The sequence below is a fragment of the Dreissena polymorpha genome, chromosome 4, assembly GCF_020536995.1.
Source record: "Dreissena polymorpha isolate Duluth1 chromosome 4, UMN_Dpol_1.0, whole genome shotgun sequence".
Classification (NCBI taxonomy): Eukaryota; Metazoa; Mollusca; class Bivalvia; order Myida; family Dreissenidae; genus Dreissena; species Dreissena polymorpha.
The window spans coordinates 2,648,907-2,676,294 of record NC_068358.1 but is presented as its reverse complement, the minus strand read 5'-3'; the positions used below and the strand labels follow the sequence as shown (position 1 = coordinate 2,676,294).

Genomic DNA, 27,388 nt, shown 5'->3' with positions numbered 1-27,388 from the left:
TCTTGGGTGGGATGGTTGGACGGTATTTCAAAAATAAAAAAAAATATTTCTGTTTTTTTTAACCATGTTTGAAAAAAACAAGAGATGTTTTTGTCAGAAACACAATGCCCCCTATTGCGCCGCTTTGAAATTATTATTTTATATTTTTTTAACTTTGACCTTGAAGGATGACCTTGACCTTGAACTTCCACCACTCAAAATGTGCAGCTTTATGAGAAGGCCGCTTTGAAATAATATTTTTTTGACCTTTGAACTTGAAGGATGACCTTGACCTTGAAGGATGACCTTGAATTTCCACCACTCAAAATGTGCAGCTTCAAAATAACGCAGCTTTGAAATTATTATTTTTTTGACCTTTGACCTTAAAGAATTACCTTGACCTTGAAGAATGACATTGACCTTGAACTTCCACCACTCAAAATGTGCAGTTTCATGAGAACGCTGCTTTGAATTTTTTTTACCTTTGACATTAAAGGATGACCTTGACCTTGAAGGATGACCTTGACCTTCCACCACTCAAAATGTGCAGCTACATGAGAACGCCGCTTTCAATTTTTAATATTTTTTTTAACTTGAAGGATGACCTTGACCTTGAACTTCCACCACTCAAAATGTGCAGCTTCATGATAACGCCGCTTTGATTTTTTATATTTTGTTTGACCTTTGACCTTGAAGGATGACCTTGACCTTGAAGGATGACCATGACCTTGAGCCTACACCACTCAAAATGTGCAGCTTCATGATAACGCCACTTTGATTTTTTTTTACCGTTGACTTTGAAGGATGACCTTGACCTTGAAGAATGACCTTGACCTTGAACTTCCTCCACTCAAAATGTGCAGCTTCATGATTATACCGCTTTTAAATATTTTATTTGTTTTTTTACCTGACCTTGAAGGATGACCTTAACCTTGAAGGATGACCTTGAACTTCCACCACTCAAAATGTGCATCTTCATGAGAACGCCGCTTTGAATTTATTTATTTTTTGACCTTTAAGGATGACCTTGAAGGATGACCTTAACCTTTAACTTCCACCACTCAAAATGTGCAGCTTCATGAGATACACATGCATGCCAAATATCAATTTGCTATCTTCAATATTAAAAAATTATGGCCAATGTTAAAGTTTTCGGACGGACAGACGCCATATATTTGACATTTGACCTTGAAGGATGACCATCACCTTTCACCACTAAAAATGTTCAGCTCCATGAGATGCACATGCATGCCAAATATCAAGTTGCTATCTTCAATATTGAGAAAGTTATGGCCAATGTTAAAGTTTTCGGACGGACAGACACCACAAATTTTACATTTGACCTTGAAGGATGACCTTGACCTTGACCTTTCACCACTCAAAATGTGCAGCTCCATGAGATACACATGCATGCCAAATATCAAGTTGCTATCTTAAAAAGTGAAAAAGTTATGGCCAAGGTTTAAGTTTTTTTCGGACTGACAGACGGACGAACTGACATACTGACGGACAGTTAAACTGCTATATGCCACCCATCCTACCTGGGGCATAAAAATTATTTTTTTGGGGTGTGGTTGGGGGAGGGGGTATAGTGTGAGGGTGTGGTGGTCATTTATTAGATGATCTTTAATTAAAAAAAAAATAATGGGGGGGGATTGAGGGGGGGATTGGGGGGGGGAGGCTTGGGGGATGGTTTGGACGGAGTCAATTGTGGTATGTCAGGTAAGAGTTGTTTTGTCAAAGTATCAATGAAATCTAATCATAAATAAAGAAGTTATGGCAATTTTAGCAAAATTTAATAATTTGACCTTGAGAGTCAAGGTCATTCAAAGGTCAAGGTAAAATTTAACTTGCCAGGTACAGTACCCTCATGATAGCATGAAAGTATTTTAAGTTTAAAAGCAATAGCCTTGATACTTTAGAAGTTAAGTGAATCAATTTAAACACAAAATGTTATCATATATTCAAAGTTACTAAGTCAAAAAAGGGCCATAATTTGTAAAAATGACAACCAGAGTTATGCAACTTGTCCTTTACTGTCCCCTTATGATAGTTTGCGAGTGTTCCAAGTATGAAAGCAATATCTTTGATACTTTAGGGGTAAAGTGGACCAAAACACAAAACTTAACCAAATTTTCAAGTATAAAGGGCCCATAATTCCGTCAAAATGCCAGTCAGAGTTACATAACTTTGCCTGCACAGTCCCCTTACAATAGTTAGTAAGTGTTGCAAGTATGAAAGCAATGGCTTTGATACTTTAGGAAAAAAGTGGACCTTAACACAAAACTTAACCAAATTTTCAATTTTCTAAGTATAAAAAGGGCACATAATTCTGTCAAAATGCCAATCAGAGTTACATAACTTTGCCTGCACAGTCCCCTTATGATAGTTAGTAAGTTTTGCAAGTATGAAAGCAATAGCTTTGATACTTAAGGAATAAAATGGACCTAAACACAAAACTTAACCAAAATTTAAAGTATAAAAAGGGCACATAATTCTGTCAAAATGCAAGCCAGAGTAATCTTACTTTGCCTGCCCAGTCCCCTCATGATAGTAAGTAAGTGTACCAAGTTTGAATGCAATAGCATTGATACTTTATGAGAAAAGTGTACCTAAACGCAAAACTTAACCGGACGCCGACGCTGACGCCAAGGTGATGACAATAGCTCATAATTAACAAAAAAAAAATAGATGAGCTAAAAATGAGTTTGTACACAACTTTAAGAAGAAAATATTTGTAATGGCAGTCTCACGTTAAAAACAAGGCATGTCATATAAAGAGAATACATGGTCATAATTGCATAAGGATAATGTTTATTTATGGTGGCTTATAAAACGCTTAGAAAACCCCAAGCCTTGGTGTGTTAACATATGCGGGATTATACTAGGTTAGTATTGCATAATGATATGTTTATTTAGGGCACCTAAGAAAACGCTAAGAAAACCACAAGCCTTGGCGTGTAAACATATTTTACACCATTGGGTATTATTTTGTTCATGTAGGCGTGATGCTGGAATAAAATGAGGCACGCTATGGGAAAACTGGGCTTGATGCATGTGCATAAAGTTTCGTCCCAGATTAGCCAGTGCAGTTTGCACTGGCTAATCAAGGACAATTTTTTTCCACGTACACTGGATTTTCTCTAAGAAGACACTTGCTTGAAATAAAAAATACCATAAAAGCTGAAAGTGTCTTCCATGATTAGCCTGTGCGGACTGCACAGGCTAATCAGGGAAGACACTTCACGCACATGCATTCAGCCCAGTTTTTCAGCAGAACACAGCTAAATGAGTCATTCTACCCACCATTCTCTGGGTTGTGAGAGGACGTGTCTATCCAGTTGTATTCGTTACAAAGCGTCACCAGCTCAAACTGGTTGATCAGGATGTTGATACCATACGTGTATGGGGCAAAGTGGAACACATCTGGTACGCTCTTTGTAGACCAATCATCTATCAGATCTGAATTCAAGCAAACACAAAGTGTTTTACTTTGTATTGGGTACCAGATTTTCTATAACAAACACAATGTTTAAATCTTTGATCAGTTATTTTTATAATAAAAATGGCATAAAACAGCTTAAAAACAGCAGGATTTTTATCATACCCCAGTTCTGAGCCGTTTAAATCAAGTTAATGTAATAAAGCCAAAAACATAAGAACGATTATAAATATATAGTTTACAGTAATCAAATATCAAAATGAAACAAAACTACTATTCTCTTAAGAATACCTACCACTGAAGAATTGCATGTGCGCAAATATCAGGTAGAGTGTAGCCTTGGTGGCCGTAAACGAGCACTTCCAATCTTGATGATTGTTCCACTGTAGGGGGTAGACTGCAGCCACATTGAACTGAAAACGAGGCAGAAGTTCAAAATACAGTGATTCTACAAGTAAGTGATTTAGGTGTTTGAGTGAAGCTTCCTGTGTTTCCAAGCCTTGATATCAGAAGTTAGAAAACCATATACAGTCTTAGCTGACCTAGCCTCATCTTGATGAAATGATCACCCAAACTAAGCAGTCAGTCTGGATTACCCCAGACATTATTACACCTGGGTTTTAACTGTAACCTTAACCCTTTGAATGCTCGGAAATTTGTCTTCTGCTAAAATGTCTTCTGCTGAATTTCTAAAATTAGCATTTTCTTCCATTTTTTTCAAAGAATACTATCAGAATAGCAAACAGTTTGGATCCTGATGAGACACCACGTTCTGTGGCGTCTCATCTGGATCCAAACTGTTTGCAAAGGCCTTCAAAATTCGATTCCTGCACTGAAAGGGTTAAGTATGCTGTCTGTCAGCAGCCAGTATATTTCATGACACCATTTTTCACTTGCATTAAGCTAAAACCAGACTGTCATTCTTAGATGCAAAAAGTTAACATTCAATTTGATCTGCATTGTTTGTCATGCACGTCTAAAAGCATAGCAACTATTGTGTCTCTATTGGGCAGGTAAAAATTCTTATAGCAGAAACTGCCTTATATATATGAGTCGTGTTCTGAGAAAACACATGCATTATGCCCAGTTTTCTCAGAACACGACTCATATATAAAGGCCCAATGTGAGAAAATAAATACCAGGGTCTTGAAAAGATTTGGTTTTATATGTGATAGATAAAGGTAAATCTTCCATGTAAAATACTTCAGAGTATGTTACACGTTTTAACTAATTATCACTAATAAAGAGATCCCTTATTGGTACTCAAAAACATCATGGTAGAATGTGTAAATAAGTCTGGAAATAGTTCCTGTGATTACATGCGAGCTACAAAACTAATGGAAATGTGAGTTTGAAGCGTCTGAAATAGGACACAGGATACAGTATCTGTAGACATTAAAGGATTATCAATATTTTGACATTTGATGATGGTTTTTTTAATGAGGATGATACTTTTAGCTGACCAACCATCTTAAAAGTGGTCGTGTGCCTTGAGCGGCCAATTTGACTAGTTCCCAGTTAACACTGGTTATACAATATCTTTTATTCAGTGGATTATTACCCTTTTTGTGCTTCTGTTACATAACTATCTAATAATTACACAGGTTGGACTAGAATATTTACTGATTTCTCATAATTTCTCACTACAGTACCAGTTAATTATAAAGGAATTACTCAAACTAGCAAAGGCCCTAGACTATTGCCTGTGACCCCACCCAACTTAACTGTTGTAAGCAGGTAGTGTTCACAACGTTTCCCAAACAACTAACAATGAAAAATGCCCCAACACCTAGCAGCTTTTTTTTCCAAAATCATTTTCGAACTCAGTCCTACTTCATATAATTTGTTTATATGCAAGCAAGTTTCACTGTGATTGGGTAAAAAAAAGTGACTTCTTGGAGAGTTTGAATGTTTTTGCTGCTGCAAAAAAAGAACATCCTCATGGAGGCCATGCTTTTCGATGGACAGGAACAATATCTTATTCATGGGGAAGTCATTAAAGAAAACTTTTAGAGCAGGTGTCATGAAGATTGTGTTACCAAATGAGACTTCTAGAGTGTTGTTATGTTTTTTTCTTGATTCTGACCTATTGACCTTTTTGGTCACCCCAGTTACCCAGTTTTTGACTCATCTGACACACCATTTGGATAATTATTCTCAAGATGTTTCATGGTAAAAGGGCAATAAATGTTGCCTTCAGAGTGTTCACAAGCTTTTTATTTATATTGACTTAGTTGCTTAGTTTTCAAGACCGTATCACCTTGTTTTTAACTTGGCTAAGATATCATTGGGACTAATGTTGTGTAAATGTTTAATTAATATTGACCAAATAGATGCAGCCTCTATAGTAGTAAACTTTTTTTTGTATATGAACTAGTGACCTAGATTTTGACACAACATTAGCCAGTTTGGGAAGCTGCTGAGATATCATAAGGCAAATTTTCTGACCAAGTCTTTCATAAATGGGCAATAAATGTGGCCTCCAGAGTGTTCATACATTTCTTTAATTTTGCCTAGTGACCTTAGTCCTAATTTTTTATCCAACATGACTCAGTTTCAAAACTTGGCCAAGATCCATGTATTATTGGAGCAAATTATTTATCCGAGTTTCATGAAAATTGGGAAATAAATACTGCCTGTAGAGTGTTCACACAACAAAAGTTGACAATGCAAGATGCACAAAGCATAATGCATGAAAGAAAAATGGAGATCACAAAAGCTTACCAGCTCAGATAAGCAAAAAATTGGCAGGTGAATTATTTTAACAAAATAATTAATGTGCTATCCATTCATTGAAACAATATATATAATTAATAAAATATATTAATAGATCCTAAGAAAAAATGGGTGATAACATGCATGTTTAACATACCATAATTTTACTTTTACAAAGTGGCAAAAAGTTCTCATTATGAAACGAATGCTTACATCCAGTGTCTCACAGTGTAGCAGTGTTCTAAATTTCATGCTGGTAGTGGCTTCCAGTAAGAGTAGCTGCCCCTGAATTACTGATGTGTAACCTGTCTCTCCTGTGATCCAAGGAATGGAAGCTTCCACGTAGGACCCTTGACCCATGTTCATGTGGATTGCCTGTGTTTCCTTGGTAATAAATCAAAGCAGTGTTCTTTATTTAGTTAAAAAACGAAAAATCTGTAACTGTTTGTTCCTTTGAATCAAACAAGATATAGTTGTTTCCAAGTGATCAAAGCTTGCATTTTTTTTTCAAAAAATGTAAATTTTTAATGTTTCACGTCATGCCTTTAGCTGTATTTATCATTCGTTAATCTAGATGAGTCACAAAGACAATGCATTTCTTCCACAATTCGCCAATATTAGTCATAGCCAACATTCCTTCATTTTTGAACACTTACACACCCAACTTGTTCAGTTGAGAAATTGACCGAGCCGTGAAACAGCAGTCTATTCAACAATACTTTCTCTAAGAAGGTATAGTGTAAAAAAACGGAGGCAATAATTATACCAAATTGTTTGAAGTTAAAATTTCTTCTTAACAATCTCCTACACTCAAAGGTTGTTAAGCAAAATTTGATATCAATACCAATATAAGATAAGTGTGATGCCTTATGCTTTCCTGCACAAAAGAGATAATTATTTCTAAATATGAAAAAAAGCATAATAATATTCAATAATCCTGCAATGGATTGCACAACGCATACCGAATTCTTAGTAAACAACACATCAAAGGTTGCCTTGGCTACAATGTTCAATCGGAACTCGAACGTCTTGAATATCCTGGTTTCCCCAGGCACAGGTATATTGGTGGGCACCATCGGCTGGTAGTCAGACGGGTAGAAGAACTTCCATAAATACTCCCTAAAAGAAAAAAGCTTTGTATGTGAAGTGAACTGATTAAAAAATGTGTTTAAACATTTTAATGAACATGATAAGCAATAATGGTGACAAAAGAAGAAAAAACAAAAGAACATTATTTGTAGATAAGGTTTAACTTATATTAACATTTTATCTAGAAATTTCAATTTATAATCTATTGAGGGTGCAGTGGTCAAGTTGGAATATGTGTTTAAGTGGACACAGTGTTGACCAACAGAGAACATGGGAGAACAGTGGGAGAACATGGGCATGAGGGTTGTGGGGTTCCCTGCTCAAACCCACCCTGACAACTGATTTTCTTGATACAGACATTAATCCCATATTTGCTCCTCTAAATACAGGTGTATTAATTGATACCTGAGAGATGCACGTGTATGTCAATATTAGACCATAAAACTGACATTTAATTTAAAATTATTTATTGTATGTTGTCATAAAGGTAAAACAACCGACATCTAAGCAATAGTTGTATATTGGGCCATTTGTTTTGTAAAATAACCTTTGTATTGAAACAATATCAGGATTTTTTTAATTGAATAAATGTCCTATGATTTGTATTACTAAGTTTTGTATACACAGGCCTGACCTCTGTCTGTCAGCCCATGGTCCATAGTTGAAGTCTGTGTTTTTACCACACTCTATGTGCATCGCTATAGTCGGGTAAGTGCGGGTCATGGATGTTTCTCCATCAGTAAGTTCTACACGCTCTGGTTCAAACGGTACAACACCTGTAAAGAATATAGGAGGAGATTTCAACTTTTATAAAACGTAAGAGTTGTGTCATGCAAAAATGGGTCTAAAGCCATAATCAGCCAGCATAGCTTCAGACCAGCCTGCACAGAAGCTACCCTGCTAGCTGATGAGACCAAGAAGCCTTGTGTGATTTTATAGCAGCAAGTGTAGCTCCTGACAAGACTTAGCCATTGCATAGGCTGGTCTTGAGGGAGGTACACTGACCGCATACGGAATAAGACCCGTTTTCTCATAACGCGGCTAACATCTTACATGACCTGTGACAACCGTATTTTACACATATGCTTTAAGTGTCTTTCCAAAACCCTCTATGCAGTAGAAACATTGAATTTATACAAACGTAAATTTTCGTTTTGTACGAAATAAAAATATAAATGTAATTAGTACCTATTTAGATGTACAGGCTAACTGACTTCAGAGGTCTTACTCCCCATTCTATTCACAAACTATATAATGAAATACTTAAATACTACAATAACAGATTTGGCACCAATCGACCGCACCCGGTTTTAACTGGCGGTTATTATCAGTTAAAACCGCCCCGGTCAATACTCCCGAAGTGGTCATTTCTGGTCAATACTGGTGATTACCCCCAATTTTGATGAATATTCCATGCTTAATTAAACAATATTGATAATATAAATTTAACAGACATGTTGTTAATAATGTCTTAAGCTATTAATACCCACTAGTTTATACCTGTTCATGCAATTTGTAGGCCAATCTCTCAAAATTTAGCAGATTAGTCTAAGTCGGTCAATTGGATTTTTCTAGTTGATTGAACTTTTTCTCAAGTCTAATGACTTATGAATGTTCCCATAATTCTGTGCTTGATTCAACAAGAACCTGTCAATTACTATGTATTAGTTGTTCCTCACAGTCCCCCAGTCTTCTCACCTATACAGGTTGGGGCACCCAAAACTGATAATAGGGCCTTAAATGGCACCTTTTTGGCACGAACCTTACCTGTCATGTATTCTTACTCAGATTTCCTTAAGTACTTTTTAAACAAAATAGTGAAACAATATTTTATTTTCAATTGATATAAAAATAAAAAACATAAGAAATAATTATTAAAAGAAAAAAATAATTGAAAAGAAGAGTCTAGAGTAGACCCACAATTGGAAAACATTATTTGTTGGCAAAATCAAGAACTTTGATTGCTTATTCATTTGAAGACCAATTGAACTTTTAAATATGGAAGGAAAAAAACCCTCTTAATACAGAAAGGAGACAAGTTAGAAGTAACTATTAAATTATTGCAAGTTATCTCCTTTTGTGTGAGTGAAATGAAATAGCCTAAGGGCAGATTTGCTTCATTGTCAATATCAGAGACATAACACTGCATGCATTTTATTACCAATTAAGGCTTATGGTCCAGATTTATGACCCTAGAAAACACAACAGTTCTGTATGTCCATCTGCTTATCAAATAGATCAGTGAAATACTATGGTTACTACAATAGTAATAATACTTTAGTAAAAGATGTGATACACTGAGATAAAGATATTGCCTTAGTCCATATGTATTCTAAGCCGTTTCCATAAATGATAAAGAAGTATTTTTTTTACAGCTTTAAAGATTTTTTTTTTACAATAAAAAACTAAAAAAAAGTTTATCAATTAAAGAATAATGATTGATTTAATATAGAATAGCTTTAAGTCTTCCTTTGTGATGTTTAAATTCTACAATTTTCAATCGAGCAGTATTGACCAGTATTGACTGGTTTTAACCGGGTATTGACTGCCGGCCCGGTCAATACTCAATTGGCCGGTCAATATGCCAACCCTGACAATAAAAGTATTTCAAACGCTTAAATATGTCTGTTTAAATTTTTATGGGGATACAGATCCTTAAGGGAATTTCTTTCTCAACAAAGACTCATTATTTGGCACATTATTACAGAATTCTGCTTTGAGATTGTCACAATTGCGGTACCTGGTTGGTCTGCATAGAAATGCATCTTGACGTCAGTGGACTGCATGAGTACAAACCCCTCCCCCATCATACGTGGTGGCCTATACAGCAAATAATATACCACATACTTACATGTATTAGTACATGTAACATTCATGGCTTATTTCAATTTATAAAGTAAATTTTCAACAACATGACCGTTATGATTAGATACAAATAAGTCATGCTTTGGGAAAACAGGAGTAAAAAGCTTGATGCATAAGCATTAAGTGTTGTCCCAGATTAGCCTGTGTAGTCCACACAAGCCAATCAGTGACAACACTTTTCACCCTAAAATGGATTTTTTTTGCTAAGAAGAGACTTCTTTCAAACAATATAACAACAACTATAAAAGTATAGTCCCTGATTAGCCTATGCGAGCTTCCCTTTCACACACGATTTAAGCCTTGTTTTTCCAGAGCATGACTCATAAGTATTAACCCTTTGCATGCTGGGAAATTTGTCGTCTGCTAAAATGTCGTCTGCTGAATTTGTAAAATTAGCATTTTCTTTGATTTTTTTCAAAGAATACTATCAGAATAGCAAACAGTTTGGATCCTGATGATCATCTGGATCCAAACTGTTTGCAAAGGCCTTCAAAATTCGGTTCCCGCACTGAAAGGGTTAATGTACCTCAGTAATGTATTTACTTTTTACATGACTTTAGGTTGTAAACTATCACATACACTATTTGTTTAAAATATAGGCTGAACCAAATTAATTTTCTTAAACTTCAAGAATCAACACCTATTACAATAAAACTTAAAAATACAATGCCAAATTTAAACTTATTATATTTAAACACTTACTCGTCCACTACGCCCCCTGTGTATTTATCACTGGGCACAAACATGATTCGAAGGCTGTCTGATTTCACCTTGATATCGTGCATGAACAGGTCGAATGGGGTTGTAGGCGGCAGAGTCGTGTAGGTCACCTCACTATCATCCAGGTGCACTATCAACGTGTTTGGAACAAGGTTGTTTCCAAACACAAATCGGCACTGAAAAAAGGGTTACTTGTTATTTAACAACCGATCATAAAATTTCCAAACTTCAAGTCTTGATCATAACTGAGCATGTGTCTATGAAAAGTTTCTAAATTGAATCTTTAATTATAAATGATATATGTCTACAAAAAAATCACACATTGTATCTTTCTATTTCAAGTCCATGAATTTTTTTTCTTTTCATAACAGCTGTCATAAGACAAAATGCTTGACTATTCTGTTTTGATAAAATCATTTGCATTTCCTGTCAGTTATCTGATATGATGACCACAAAAACATATTTGAAGTGAAAATGTGCAGTGGATATTAAATAATTGCTTTATATTATATAAAGGGCGATAACTCTAAAGAGAGTAGTGCAAATTAGTAAGTTGTCAATCCATTTTATGTTAAATACATTAAAAAAAGTCTGGTGAAGATGCCATCAAAGCTATAGGGGACTGACAGCAGAAACTGCAATTTTGCCATTTTTTGTTCAAATAAAGGGCAATAACTCTGAATTTCCTGGTTTACATAGGTTGCTTATCACACAAAACTTCCATTTGATGTTAACAAGCATGGCCAGAAAAATTGGTGAAGATCAGATAAAATCTGTAAAACAATAAATGTGCCACCCGCCAACCCGTCGGCCCAACAGAATGCATATCCATCCACTTTAATATGTCTCGCCAAAGACAGGCGTATAACAAGAGTCAGGTAATGACAAATGTAATAAGATTTATGACAGTAACAGAAAAAAAGATGTGTGCAACAAATAATGTCCTTCAAATGATTTTATTGAAAAACGTAAAGAAATAAGGAAGAAGACGTACAGTGGTGATATCAATTCTGGAGACTGGTATCAGGTCTCGCCAATGGAAATTCTTCTCTGCAAGTCTCCCACTGAAATAGCATTAAGCCAGTAAATGAACAATTGGTAATTCTATTTGACACAGGTTTTTTTCCAACGATTTGAAGTAAAATTATTAAACCATATGCAATTATACAACACATTGAGTATGGTAAACAGTGTTATTATTCATCTGTGTTACAAAACATCCTTTGATTGTTTTTGTTTAAATAAAAACTATAAACAAATAATACATACCAGTATGCATAAGTATTTTATTTAAAATTGAATTTCTCATTAAAATCATTTTAAAAAATCAATAAAATTGATGAACAATAAAGGAGTCAATTACAGCTACACACTTCATTTTTTGTTTATTTAAAGCTTCTTAAATTTTCAATATACAATACAAGTGTTGATAAATAGGTTCGTTGTTTACTACTTCTTAGAAAATATGCTTGTTCAGTTAAACAACTTAAATGCTGCACAGGTTTGTGTAAAAATCAGGACTGCAAATATATTTCTAATATCGTGATAGATTTCAATTGGTAGTTGCTTAAAGGGACAGAGCAATACATTTGTAAAACCTGATTATTGTTCTACTATGTTTTTGTTATGGCATCGTTTTGTTTTACTTGAGTATGTAGGGAAAATTGAACATGAAAGGCAACCTTATTAATAAAATTCTTTCATTTTGTTGTATCACAATAAGTTGTATCATGTTTGACTGTTTTTAGAACTGAGGTATACGCCCAAAATTTTAATTTTTAATCAATCCTTAATTCACAAGTACAAGTAACTTCTATTTGTTCTTTAAACTGACAAGGCAAATTATAAAAGCATTCATCAAGATTATGTTAAGACAATACTGGGTAACTTAAACAGTATGCAAAAGTTAATCCTGTTACACAAATATAGGATCGTGGTGTTGGGCGTTAGTAAAAAATTAAATATTTATGATGATTGACCATATGTGACTCAAGTCTGAAATTATTACAATTAATAACACCAACAAATTATCTATTTTATGTTCTCTTAAATTTTTTACAAGTAAAGAGTTTAAGTGGTATATAGCTTCAATGATTCGGTTGAAGTCAAACATATTATTATAAATTAAAAAATATGAGATAAGTGGAAAAATGCATTCATCAGAAATAAGATATTTTAACACAACAGTCTGATTAACATCATTCATAGAAAACTGGGCTTAATGCCTGACATAAAGAGTCATCCCAGATAAGCATTTGCAATCCATAAAGGCTAATCTGGGATGACACATAGAAAACTGGGCTTAATGCATGGCATACAAAGTCATCACTGGGCTTAATGCATGTCATCCCAGAGTCATCCCAGATCAGCATTTGCAATCCATTAAGGCTAATCTGGGATGACACTTTCTGCTTAGACTGGATTTTTGTTAACCCTTTGCATGCTGGGAAATTAATCGTCTGCTAAAATGTTGTCTGCTGAATTTCTAAAATAAGCATTTTTTTATATTTTTTTCAAAAATTCAGAATAGCAAAAAGTTTGGATCCTGATGAGACGCCACGTTCTGTGGCGTCACATCTGGATCCAAACTGTTTGCAAAGGCCTTCAAAATTCGGTTCCAGCACTGGAAGAGTTAGTTAAGAAGAGACTTTCTTTGTATGAAAAATTCCATAAAAAAAGAATGTGTTGTCACTGATTAGCCTGTGCATGTGTATGAGGCAACACTTTATACATTTAGCCCAGTTTTCTCAAAAGGAGCGTCAAAACAGCTCAGCCCAACCTCTTAGGTTTCTCCTTCTCCTCTGGTTTATTCTCTTCATCAGGAGACTCCTTGTCGTCTTTGCTTGCCAACTCTTCCTCATCCTCCCCTGCAATGTCCACCTTGAGACCAAACAGTTTATCGAGACGATCATATGTGCCCGACTTGTTGTAGATGTGAAACTCTATCATGTCGATGAAGCAATGCAGCCTAGTCTCGCAGTGGGACATGTCTGAAGTGAGAACAAGTATTTGTGAAGTGGCTGAAATTCATTTAACGAAGAAAACTCATTTTTTATCTTTGTTTGTCTTCTGAGATTTATAAGAAGGTGGCAATGCTGAATTTGTAATTGTAAACAAATGGAGCAATGTATTATAGTATTGTAAATAAAAATTCTAAATTGAAGAGCATGTGGCAATGATTCAATGGACAAATAAATCACAATTTTGACGAAAAAAGAGAGATGGAGCACTTGAACATTAAGGGGACAATATGAGAAAAGATAAAATACAGATATCAACATTTTTTTCACACATAGCTATATTTGTAACACAGTTCAATACATGCAATTTGTGACTTACCTAATGAAGTGAATTTGCTTTGTGAATGTATGACCATTTGAAATTGTAGAAACATGGATTGTGCTACACAAAAATCAAATCCAGCAAATAATGAGTGAATGTTTAATTCTGAAACACAGATAGAAATGAGCCTTGCTCTGGGAAAACAGGACTCCATGCTTTTGGGTAAAGTGTCATCCTAGACTGTGCAATTTGAACAGGCTAATCAGGGAAGACAGTTTCCACTTTAATGGAAACTTTTGTTTAAAAAAGTCTCTTCTTAGCAAAAATCGACTAAAGGCAGAGACTGTTGTGCCTGATAAGCCTTTGTGGTCCCGGACAAGAGGCAGCCATCTTTTTCTTGAATATTTTCCCTCAAGTAAAATAGCTTTCGCCGAAAATCTTGGAAGAAAACAAGAAAAGGCAATACGGTTCTTTCTAACTTAAGAAAGCACAGGCTCATCTGCAACAACACTTTTTGCACATGCATAGCTATCTAGGAGCGAAGCTGAAATGGGTTTTTTACCTTCTCCAAGCTGTTTGTACTGGTATGGCCTCCACCACTTGAAGTTGATCCAGCCATATTCAATCCTCACGCTGAAGTCCTCTGTGATGTAGTGGACGGCACGGAACATCACCTTGCCGTACAGCACTGACAAGGAGATGGAACCTACACAGAAAAAGAGCGAATATGGCAAAGATTAAACACGATTACAATTTCTAAATCATAAAATAGACTGTAAACCAGAGGTAAAGATGTATATCTTCATTAAAAAACAAAATGTTATTTTAAAAGATACAAAAGTTTAAAATATATAGAACAGTAAAAATTATGGCTTTTTTTGTGTCTAAAATGTTGTACAAACACATTTAACGTTAATTATAAAGGTCATGAAACATTAAGCACAAGCAGTTCAACACTCACTAATCTGAGAAAAAATCCATTTGGACTCCATACTTTTGAAATTAAGGAGTCCTAACAGACTTCAGCGAGTCAAACAATTAAAAAATGTATATATAAACATATATATATACGGATAATTTTATTAAATGTACTCAATTGCTAGGATTTTTTTTGCAGCAGCAGAAGTCCAATATCATGTAGACGCTATTCTCAGATAAATCGGCACTGTCACTGAGCATTTGCTTTTTTATATATAGCAAACCAGAAAATGATCCAAAGTTGTTAATTTAAACAATTGAATTCTTGACATGTTAATCTGATTTTGAGAAAAAAAAAATTGCCAAAACAAGAGCACCGCATAATGATTGCCACGCTCGGCTGCGGTTGCAGTTTTGAATAAATGAAAGCTTGTCAGTTTAATTTTTTTTAGAGGTCACAAAGATAGACCTTTGACCTAGTGACCCAAAAATGGGTGTGGCATGTAGAACTCATCAATGTGCAGCTAAATATGAAGTTTCAAAGTTGTAGGTTGAAGCACTTTGATTTTAGGGCCAATGTTCAAAACCTTAACAAAATGTTAAGGTTTTAGCACGCCGCAGACGTCGAACGACGAGCTGGCTATGACAGTACCTCGGGTTTTCTCCGAAAACAGCCGAGTTAATAAAAATAGTAAATTACAAAGCACCGTATTGCCAATACTTGTTGCTTCTGATATTTTTGGCAAAAGCTACTTTACCTTAGGAAAACATTCGAGAAAAAAAGCAACTTTTGGGTTGATTCTTAGTAATAGAGTTTCCCTAACATACGCTGACATCCTCAGGGGATCAAAATAATTTTGAAGCGTTTTGTTTTTGTTCATGCTTTGAAGCAGAATTGTGAGAAGAATATTTTTCAGATGCGCACCCACAAGTTTAGACATTATGATCTCACAAAACAAATTATTCAAAATTGATTTTGAAGGAGTCTGACGCAATTTCTTGACACAAAAACAAGGAGTCTGAGACTTATTTAAAAGATTTCTTATTTTTAAATGTTACAGCCTTTTATGATTAAACACAATAATAAGCCTGACTTTATCAGATTTTTATTTGTTTGGCAATTTGTAATAGTTTTATATATTACCTATATTTATGTGTCCATATTTGTATAGCTTGTTTGCAATCAAAGAGGCCACAAGCCCCATGACCCTTGAGTTGTAGTAGGTAATATAGACTGTCCACAGAATGGCGGCTCCAAGAGATATGAAGAACCAGTAGAGGGTGGACTTTGGTATCTCTGTCTCAATGCGATTGATAAAGTTCTCCTCTGTTCCATTTTTTAACAGTGCCTGAAGCACAGAATTATATAATTTGATCTATTGGTAATAAAATATTTTACATGAAAAGAAAACAAAGAAAAAATTGTCGTCTTTAAACTACCATGTAAGTGGTATAAATCCCAACTGAAGCATATTAGGATAAGAAATAATGATTAATTTAAGATCTTTCAGTAACAATTTTTTTATCAGATAATGTAAACAAATATATTAATTGCATAATAATTGTTTATTAGCCAATGAACAACTCTTTGGCCTTCTGATGCGCAACTAAATCGGTTGGTGTTTTATTCATATGCACATAAATTCCGAATTGTTGCTTATTAGTTCATACAAGAATGATAAAACAAAAAGTAATTCATAAGAGACAAGTAATTTGACTATGACAGATCATTATTTCTAGTAAAAAAGATCCATAATAAAGAATGGTTTTGGTTGCTTCTTAAAAGAAGCAGAGGGTAAAAAACAATCATATACAAAAATAGACATTTAAAAATCGCAAAAAAAATCTAAGGTTTTCATTAGAATTTTTCTACTTACTCAGTTTTATAATTCATTCACTTGTAATTGGCTGTTTGCAATTATATTTTTAATTTCTAAAAGCAGGGTGTCCGTCTGGTCTGATCAGTTTGACAAAGAATTATTAAATGACCAGATCAGAAGGTATCCTGCTTTTTTTGCCCTCAATTAATATGTTCTCAATAGTCTGAAAACAATATCTTGCTATCAAAAATAAAAAGTTAAACAAACTTTAATTGATGAACTACAATATCTGAATAAGCATTTGTTAAATTATTAATACATTTAAAAAATATGTTTTATCCATAATCTAAATGATATTGTGCATGTTTCAGATTTGCATTGTTCTTGGAAAGATAACTTAATAAAAAGCCTATGATGATTATGTACAGAAATAAGGCTGCAAGTAAATTATACATTACGGTATTTCTTTTGCTGCTAGACAAGCATTTGATGTTCTTACCTTGTCCATAATTGATCAGCAAGTGTTCACTTCAGCTCAATGTTTTGTAACGAAAACTGTCTCGTCAAATTACTCATTCTGCAGAAGACTGCTCTGCAATTACAGCAGTAAACAAGTATCTGTTAATTCAATTATTCAGTAAAACAATAATTATATATTTTATGTTGTGCAACATAAATTATGTATGAAAACTATGGCTATTTATATTTTGTATCTTTATTTTTAATTATTAAAGCTGGGCTGGGATCTTAACGTTGATTCTAATATTTATAGACCATTGCTTTGTCAACTGAGCTAACCAGCTCAGTCATAAAGACCAACGGATGCGAAAGACGCCCGACCTCGGACATTTCCAATAAAATTTGCTGAGGTCCAGTACATTTTGTATTATTCCTGAAACTGTCAGACCTTCTGTCCCACAAACAAAAAACTATATAAAAATGTATTTTGGTTAAAAATAAAATAGGATTATATTACAACAGTACGGACTGGTTTATCTTTCTTTTACTTTGATAGATTATTTAACTTTAAAATAAAACAGATTTTACCATCCAGTCGAACTTGCTATCATTGCTGCTGACTTAACAATTTCTAAGTGCGGTTCTTAGAGTCAGTCAAATATTGCACCTTGTTTTTTAAGTATTGATCAAAGAGCTCTTCACTTTTACTTGAAAGTTTTACCACATGTTTTAATATATCAGGTTTAGATTTAGTTGCTATTTTATTGTACCAGTATTTAGAATTGTTTATTATTTTGAACATTATAATATTAAAAATATACTAAAACAGGTATTTTCTAATGTTTGGTGAAAGAAGAACACAGACCAGTAAAATTTGATGAGGTCCGGTTAATTGTAAAAGTTATCTGGCCTCATGTCCTGTATGATTCTTTTGTCTTTCGCAAGGGTTGATAAAGACTTTATGAAAACACATTTGATGGCATGTAAATATTTGAGTAATTAAATATAACTTTATATTCATAATAAAAATGTCCCATCATAGTTGCATTGGTGACTTAAAATGTTTATTTCCTCATTAGAATATATATAAGAAATGGAATTTGTCATGGTTGTTGTGTTCCGAGACAGATGGTTTGTATTGCACCTTCTGAACGTTGTTGCAGTTGTGGATTCCTGGCCCTCACCAGCCAGGAACTCTTTGCCAGTAGGTTTATTTATATGTTTTCAGGTATACAAGTAGGAATACCTGGAGTGGTTGTAAATGATTTAGTAGTTGAGGGGTGTAGTGTGACTGTGAAGGAAAGATGCAGACACCCAGTAAGCTCAGTCTTAAGTCAAGAATCAGAGTGTACGATACGTTCAGGCGTAAGTTACAACGCGCACTTTGCCGGTTGGTTTAATCTAATTTTAGCTCTGAGATTTCAATTACCCCGGAAATTTTATCAACATTATGAAAATTCGTGCGACTATCATCTTGACACTACGGATTACGAGCATGGCTACACAATTGTCATATGCTTAAAAATAGAAATATATTTGTGAACTGCACAAACGACTCGGTTAGCAATTTGCATATTATTGAGTTAAGTGAAAATGACATACCTTTTTATTGATGGATATAAATAAATCTTATATTTTTATATAATTAAATGATGCATTTCTGGTTTATTTACATTTTAGCCGACCAAATGAGAGCAGTTCCAAAGGTATTGATTTTTTAACCCAACGCAAAGAATAAACTCAAAGAAATATAGGTTACACAATACTAAATATGTTACATATGATACAACATTTTTAAGGGGACTGTGTGATTTAAAAGGCCCCTGAAATGACAGGTTCTTAAAAAACTTAACTTTTACAAAAATAATAATAAAAGGTGATAAGGGATACAACAAGCAATATATACTAAGATCAAAGTTTATGCGTTTTTAGATAAAAAATCATAAATACTAGTAATATGTTCGTTGGCCCTTTAATGTTTATATTATGACATATAATTATAAGTATTCTATGTATCCCTAAGTTGGGCAGGGTTATTGACCAAGAATGATAACGAAGTTGGTATAAACGACATATACTGTAATTTCTTCGAATTGATTCCAAGTCAAGTAAGTGTTCGATATCCAACTGGCGTTATATATTTTTCTAACTTTCTGTTCATATAATATATTTCAGTAACCTAATGTTTATGTTTAAGTGAATTGCAGTTTCGCAACACACATATTGCAATATGAATGCAGATTTCCTTGCCATATAGCCAAGAACGGATATTATAGAAGAGCGTTTTTGGTTTACACATAAAAGATAAAACCATAATGCACAATGACAAATTCGTTGTCTAGTTTAGATGGGATGTTCAAATTGCTGCACACAACGTGGTGGGTGATACGTTAAAAGGCTCATAATATGTCCAAGGCAAAGTTCAAGGTCTATCAATTCCTAACACGTTGCGCAGTATGTATCAATGATGTTTTTATAACTGAAAACATTTGTGACAATAATTGTTAGACGGTTTGTCGCGCGCGACAAGGTCAAATGTAATAATCTGCACAATCGTCATTTTTTTTCTTAAAAGGGTGTTTGTCAGATTGACGAGCGTTATAACACCTGATATAACACCTAGACACTTTTCTGAGATTTCGAAATGTATACCATTAATTATTCAGTTGTGTATACATTTGATTTCAGGTGTTGTTTATTTCAACACATTAAATCACGTATACATATTGTTATTTTATTTGCGGTGTAGAGGATTATAAAGAAATTAGGGCAACCAAATTGTCGCTGACCTGTGTATGGTATTTGCAACATCTTGAGTAAATCTTGAAGTAATTCTAATTAAAAAAACACACACACATGCAAGTATTCGAACGGCTATCTTAGTGGTTGTGTTCCCTTTATTCGTTTTCCAGAAAATAAACAACTATTAATTATAAAGCGTATTTTATGGAAATACTTAAAGTTCAGTAGTCACATCATAAGAACCGAAATAAAACGCAGAATTTAAGATTAAATATGCAAAATTACATATTATGTCCAAAGAATTCTGCACACCGCTGTGTCCAAGACATTATGTCGCCGGACACTGTGTCCAAAACATTATATGTCGTCAGACACTGTGCCGAAGACATTATATCGCCAGACACTGTGCCGAAGACATTATGTCGCCAGACACTGTGCCGAAGACATTATGTCGCCAGATTTCAGTTTGTAGAGGACCTCTATTCACCAACGCTTTCCAACACTTGCGAAAAAGAGCGGAGTGAGACGAAAGATATGAAGAAATGTGTACGCACATATGCCAGGTACACATATGCTACACACGCCATTAACCAATCAAATCAAATAGATAATTATTTCAGACAGACAGACAAACATTTTATTCAGACCTATTCAATAGTACATCGTCTTCATACTAGAATATACAAATTATTTTCTACCACGTAAATACGAATAACAACATGACATAATGTAACATAAAAGTTACATAAAAACTTTAAATGCAAAACAAAACAATTTATGGAAGAACAAGTAATTTCTATCGAGGGGTGTTGAAATCTATTAAACAGAATTATTTAGGATCGTATTACTTATAACTAAAGCTTCTTTAGCGTATTAACATACATTTGAAATTACTAATCTATCGCATGAAACTAACAACTTGTGGCATTTATACACAGATGGGTTAATATTAAATATACGGCTTATATATTTTTTTCTTAAATCGGTGAAACAGAGGCGAATACATATGAAATGGTATTCGTCTTCTATATCAACGGTTTTACAACGCAAACAATAACGTTGATTTCGTTCAATGTTATTTTGAGCATATCTGCCAGTTTTGATTCTCAACGGATGTGCAGAGACTCTTTTTTATTAATTTTTAAGCATATATTGTATACATACATGTTTTTTTATTTGCAAACAATGGTTCTAACAAAGTATACAGAAACTATGACTGATAAAGTTTTAGACCTTGGCATATGACATTTCGATCAATGACAACAGTATGTGTTCTATTTCTTTCTCAATCTGGATTTTAAGTTTAAGACTATGGATAAAACAATAAAAATTTGGTTTTGGTTTTCTGTACTTCATAATGAGTTAATTCCGAAACTAACACTTAAAGGGACCGTCAACCACGAATGACGAAAAAAAAAATCTAAAATACCGTATGTTTTACAATTATTTATTTAAATTGATTAAAATATCACGACTGGTATATTAGTACATTACTTGAACAAATTTCATATTTTCAGTATATTCGGTAATAAAATTTCGCGATGTGAAATCGAAAGTACATCGCGAAAATAGGTGACATAACGATATACACACTATAAATAACGCAAGTAGATTGATCATTGGCGTCGCACTGAAGTGCGGCGACTCGTATGTAATACGTTGTTTTTTTCGCTTATGGGTGGAGAAGTTATTTTACGGATCAATGTATATATTTTTTGTTGTCAGAATATCTTGCATAGTGGTGATTTTTTGTGTAAATAAGTACTGCATTTGTGCCTATTACATTTACTACAACATTTATTGCCAATAATGCAAAGCTTATTCTTTTAATTAATAACTGATCACAGGGACTGGTTAATAATAAAAGATCACAGGGACTGGGCAAATACGCGAACCGGTGAAACTTTCTGGTTTTGTATAAAAACAAAACAAAATCAAAATATTTTTTTTTTGTGGTTTTTCTAACAATAGCGCAGACTTTTGCTGTTCGAGTTTGGTTAACGCGTATTTTCTTCAATTTTACAAGACGACAGCGATTACACGGTTTATTGCTTTATTGATAACCGTTACACTACAGTCACTTATTAATATCTTAGATAGAAGGTGATTTTTCAAGCGGTTTCGTAGTGTATTGGTTACACGCTCGCTTCACATGTGAGAGGCCCAAGGTTCGTGCCCCAGTAGAATCAATTTTTTTTGTGTGTTCTATGTTAACTTTTTGTTTTGATGTAGACATTTTAGTTTAAATAATAATGCTGATTTATTGTAACCATTTTTGTTTTTATTATGCCCATGAAATATATGTGTGAGAGGGGGAGGGGGTCGTAAACACATTAAAACTTTTACAGTGTTTTCATATCAATGAGTACTGAACCCCTAGCGTAATGAGCAACGTAAGAATAAGTTCAGAATCATCTCCCCTTGAAGTTGAGAAAAATATGAAATTACGCTTACAAGATGAAGCAGATTTTTTAAAACCTACACAGTTCTGTTCCATTAATGAAAACTGCACACGGATGCCAGTAAAACAAGAGCACCGCCTTGCGGGTGCAGACCGCTCATCTATTTTCTTGTTAAAGGTGAACTCTCATTTTCAATCACAAAGGAGGGAGGGGTGGAGTGAAGAGGGGTGTATAGTGTGGGGGTATGGATATTTATTACATTATCTTCCAAAAATGCGAAAAAAATGCGAAAAACAATTTTTTTTTTTTTTGGGGGGGGATTCTTGGGTGCGATGGTTGGACGGTATTTCAAACATAAAATAATAAAAATAAATATTTGTGTTTTTTAACCGTTTCAAAAAAAAAATAATTTGGGGGGGGGGGTGAGGTGGGGGGGATATAGTGTGAGGGTGTGGTGGTAATTTGTGAGATGATCTTAAAAAAAAATAGGGGGGGGGATTCGGGTGGGGGAGGGGGTTGGGGGGGAATCTTGGGTGCGATGGTTGGACGGTATTTCAAACTTAAAATAATAAAAATAAATAGTTGTTTTTTAACCGTTTAAAAAAAAATTTGGGGGGGGGGGGTGGGGGGGTATAGTGTGAGGGTGTGGTGGTCATTTGTGAGATGATCTTAAAAAAAAATTAGGGGGGGATTCGGGGGGGGGGGGGAGGGGGGAGGGTTTGGGTGGAGTCTATTGTGGTATGTCAGATAAGAGTAGTTTTGTCAAAGTATCAATCAAATCTAATCATAAATAAAGAAGTTATGGCAATTTTAGCAAAATTTAATAATTTGACCTTGAGAGTCAAGTTCATTCAAAGGTCAAGGTAAAATTCAACTTGCCAGGTACAGTAACCTCATGATAGCATGAAAGTATTTGAAATTTGAAAGCAACAGCCTTGATACTTAAGAAGTAAAGTGGATCGAAACACAAAATTTAACCATATATTCAAAGTTACTAAGTCAAAAAAGGGCCATAATTCCGTAAAAATGACATCCAGAGTTATGCAACTTGTCCTTTTACTGTACCCTTATGATAGTTTGCGAGTGTTCCAAGTATGAAAGCAATATCTATGTTACTTTAGGGGTAAAGTGGACCAAAACACAAAACTTAACCAAATTTTCCATTTTCTAAGTAAAAAGGGCCCATAATTCCGTCCAAATGCCAGTCAGAGTTACATAACTTTGTCTGCACAGTCCCCTTATGATAGTTAATAAGTGATGCAAGTATGAAAGCAATAGCTTTGATACTGTAGGAATAAAGTGGACCTAAACACAAAACTTAACCAAATGTTCAATTTTCTAAGTATAAAAAGGGCACATAATTCCGTCAAAATGCCAGTCAGTGTTACATAACTTTGCCTGCACAGTCCCCTTATGATAGTTAGTAAGTGTTGCAAGTATGAAAGCAATAGCTTTGATACTTAAGGAATAAAATGGACTCGAACACAAAACTTAACCAAAATTTTCAATTTTCTAAGTATAAAAGGGCACATAATTCTGTCAAAATGCACGCCAGAGTTATCTAACTTTGCCTGCCTAGTCCCCGCATGATAGTAAGTAAGTGTACCAAATTTGAATGCAATAGCATTGATACTTTCTGAAAAAAGTGGACCTAAACGCAAAACTTAACCAAAATTTTCAATTTTCTAAGTATAAAAAGGGCACATAATTCAGTCAAAATGCACGCCAGAGTTATCTAACTTTGCCTGCCCAGTCCCCTCATGATAGTAAGTAAGTGTACCAAGTTTGAATGCAATAGCATTGATACTTTCTGAGAAAAGTGGACCTAAACGCAAAACTTAACCGGACGCCGACGCAAACGCCGACGCCAACGCCGACGCCAAGGTGATGACAATAGCTCATAATTTTTTTTTCAAAAAATAGATGAGCTAAAAAGGAAACCAATGTAAATAAAATGAACTATGACATATTTGGGGGTTACAACACAAAATCATAGATAATGGTTATTTGGGAATTATAACACAACATCATAGATAATGGTTATTTGGGGTTATAACACAAAATCATAGATAATGGTTATACCAGTATCTTTTTCTATTTTGTTTAAAATAATCGGTCAATATATTAATATTTACAGAAGAAAAAAGTTGTTCCATGTAACTTCATTGAGTGCCTTTAACACTGAAATTCCCGACGCCCTTTGATGCTTTGCATCAATACTTATCTTGTTTGATTTGATGTTATGTGATAGATACTCGATGCATAATAAATAGCGATGATGACAGTGGGCACCCTTGTCGAACCCCTCGTTCAATGTTAAAGCTGTTTGAGAAAAAGTCATTGATAATAATTATACTATTAATGTCGGTATAGAACAGTTTTACCCATTTCATGAGACTTTCACTAAAGTTAATATTTTCTAAGCAACCGAACATAAACGAATTATCAAGTGAATCAAATGCCTCTTCGAAGTCTGCAAAGACCAGAATTATTTGAATTGTTGAAATAGTTTATGCATTCTTGTATAAGACGAATGTTTTCACCATTCTAACGTCCTTTTATGAAACCGTACTGAGGTATTGAAACGATTGATGGTAATATTTTTAATTCTATTTGCTATTCTTTAAGTTGCTATTTTATAATCATCGTGTTGTAAACTATTCGGGCGCCAGTTTGACAGGGATTCTAAGTTTTTTCCAGGTTTTGGAATGAGTGATATTATACTTTGTTTTTGAAGCGTGGTTAGGCTTCCGTTGTTAAATGAATAATTTAGTAAATTAGTTAAATGTGTTTTTATATCGTTTCAAAATATTTTATAAAACTCGACAGTGATGCCATCCGATCCCGGACTTTTGTTATTTTGCATTTCTTTAAGAGCTAGTCCGCATTCATATTTAGTTAGTAATCCGTCACATACTTGTTTTCCTCTTCATTTAAAGCATGATGAGTATTTTTAAAGAGGGTGTTATTTACGACATTCTTTCGTTTATAGAGCGTTTCGAAAATAGGCGTTGTTCTTCTAGTATTTGATTTCTATTTGTTATGTATTTGCCATTGACTACTAGTTTGTGTATAGATTTTTGCTCGCATCTACGTTTTTCAATGTTTGCAAAGTTTTTTTTTCCATTGTGTTCAACATGCTGTGCCCGCGCTCGAAGTATTATTCCATTGAGGTGTGTATGATAAGTTCCTTCTAATATTTGTTTTTTTTAAAGCAATTTCATTTTCAATGGCGGTGGTATCATTTGTGTTTGTTTCATGCAATTGTTTTTCAAGTGTTTTAATGACTTTCATGGTTTCCTTTTCAAGTTTGTGTGTTTCTTTTTGTATAAATGACGTGTATCTTATTGTTGTGTTACGTTTATTACCTTTAATTATTTCCCATAATGTGTTTGGATTTGCATCTTTGTTATTTTGAACTGTATTGGTTTTTTCCTGTTTTATTTGTGTTTGATATTGTGTATCTAATAAGATGCTATTATTAACTTTAAAGTACCATGTGCCTCTTTCAGGTTGTATTTTATGCAGTTTAAGTTCAACTAGCGAGTGATCAGTCATAAATCCTGGATTTATGTTGCATGTGTCGATAATATTGCAAAGTGACTGAGATATTCAAAAGTAGTCTAATCTGCAAAATATTGTTGGTTTTGTGTTTGAGTGCTAGGTGAATTTTCTTTTATTCGGATTAACTGTACGCCATATGTCTATTAAAATGTAGTTTTCAATTATGTTATTCAAAATGTTTATATTTTTTAGTGAGTATAAAGATTTCCATTTCTTTTATCTAATAATGGGTGAAGAACAATATTGAAATCACCTCCGTCTATAATGTTTTTATCTTGGTTACTTACTATATAGGATTATAATGTTTCCTAAAATTTGGATTCATCTATGTTAGGGCCGTAAACGTTTATTAATGTTAATTGTGTTTCGTGTATTTTTATATCTATACTTGCTTGTCTGCCAATTATTATTTCGTTAAAGTTATCCACCGTTATTCCTGTATTACGTTTGATCAGAAAAGCGATGCTTTGTTTATTTGTATGTTGTCCACTAAGATAAATATCTCTGTCCCATTTACTTTTCAATGTTTGTGCTAAGGTAAGTGTTAGGTGACTTTCATGTAAAAGACATTTTTTTTCGTTTAACCATTTGAAAATTTTAGTGCGTTTGTCTTTGTTATTTAGCCCTTTTAAATTAAGAGTACATATGTTAATAATCATACAAAAGGAGAGTTAAGTAAATTGTAATCTGTTGTGCGCCAGTCCACTTGGTTACTGCCTTAAGACATCGAATTGAGGTAAACATGCTTACTGAACAATATTTTCTACTATACACCAAGCAATAAGTTGAAAACAAAAATGAACAAAGATATTTTCTACTATACACCAAGACATAAGTTGAACAGAAAAAAATGAACAAATAAACACGCTAGATGAAAGATATTTTATACTACTGTATATAACGAGAAATAAGTTGAAAACAAAAATGAACAAAGATATCTTCTACTATATACCAAGAAATAAGTTGAAAAGAAAAAAATGAACAAATAAACATGAGAGAATAATAAATGCATATTTTGCTAAATGGTTAACAGGAGTCTTCCTACTTGAAATACGGTCAATTAGATTTAAACATTATTTAGTGCATTTTGATAGTGACATTAAAGCAATCGTTACGTTATTGTAGAACTCGAACATAAGTGCAATGTAGCTCATGTCTTGCAAGTATAAAAAATAAAAGGGTGCCATAATACTCTATATGATGTGTGTTTTTAATGAACTGCAACATAAATACACATATAGGCATTTATATTTCTATATACACATAAACAAAAACTGCTATATATACATACATGAATTCAGATTTGCATACTCATACACACATGTGCATATATACATATCCATAAATCACACAGAGAAACGAATTGAAATTAATTAACAATAAAAACAAAA

General features: G+C 33.9%; 1 protein-coding gene across 1 annotated transcript in view; it reads right to left on the bottom strand.

Moving 5' to 3' along the window:
• The window catches only part of LOC127877959 (transmembrane protein KIAA1109 homolog), a 151,506-nt gene extending 132,510 nt beyond the window's left edge, over positions 1-18,996 (bottom strand). Inside the window, exons 1-13 of the mRNA XM_052424284.1 lie at positions 18,892-18,996; positions 17,330-17,422; positions 16,155-16,359; positions 14,655-14,798; positions 13,590-13,800; positions 11,805-11,874; positions 10,793-10,986; positions 9,966-10,045; positions 7,860-8,001; positions 7,099-7,255; positions 6,350-6,520; positions 3,717-3,834; positions 3,286-3,441 (exon numbers count right to left, since the gene is read on the bottom strand). Of these exons, the coding sequence (XP_052280244.1) occupies positions 3,286-3,441; positions 3,717-3,834; positions 6,350-6,520; positions 7,099-7,255; positions 7,860-8,001; positions 9,966-10,045; positions 10,793-10,986; positions 11,805-11,874; positions 13,590-13,800; positions 14,655-14,798; positions 16,155-16,359; positions 17,330-17,338 (1,657 nt within the window). The 5' untranslated portion in view covers positions 17,339-17,422; positions 18,892-18,996. The remainder of the gene's footprint in view (positions 1-3,285; positions 3,442-3,716; positions 3,835-6,349; positions 6,521-7,098; positions 7,256-7,859; positions 8,002-9,965; positions 10,046-10,792; positions 10,987-11,804; positions 11,875-13,589; positions 13,801-14,654; positions 14,799-16,154; positions 16,360-17,329; positions 17,423-18,891) is intronic.
• Positions 18,997-27,388: the final 8,392 nt, after the last annotated feature.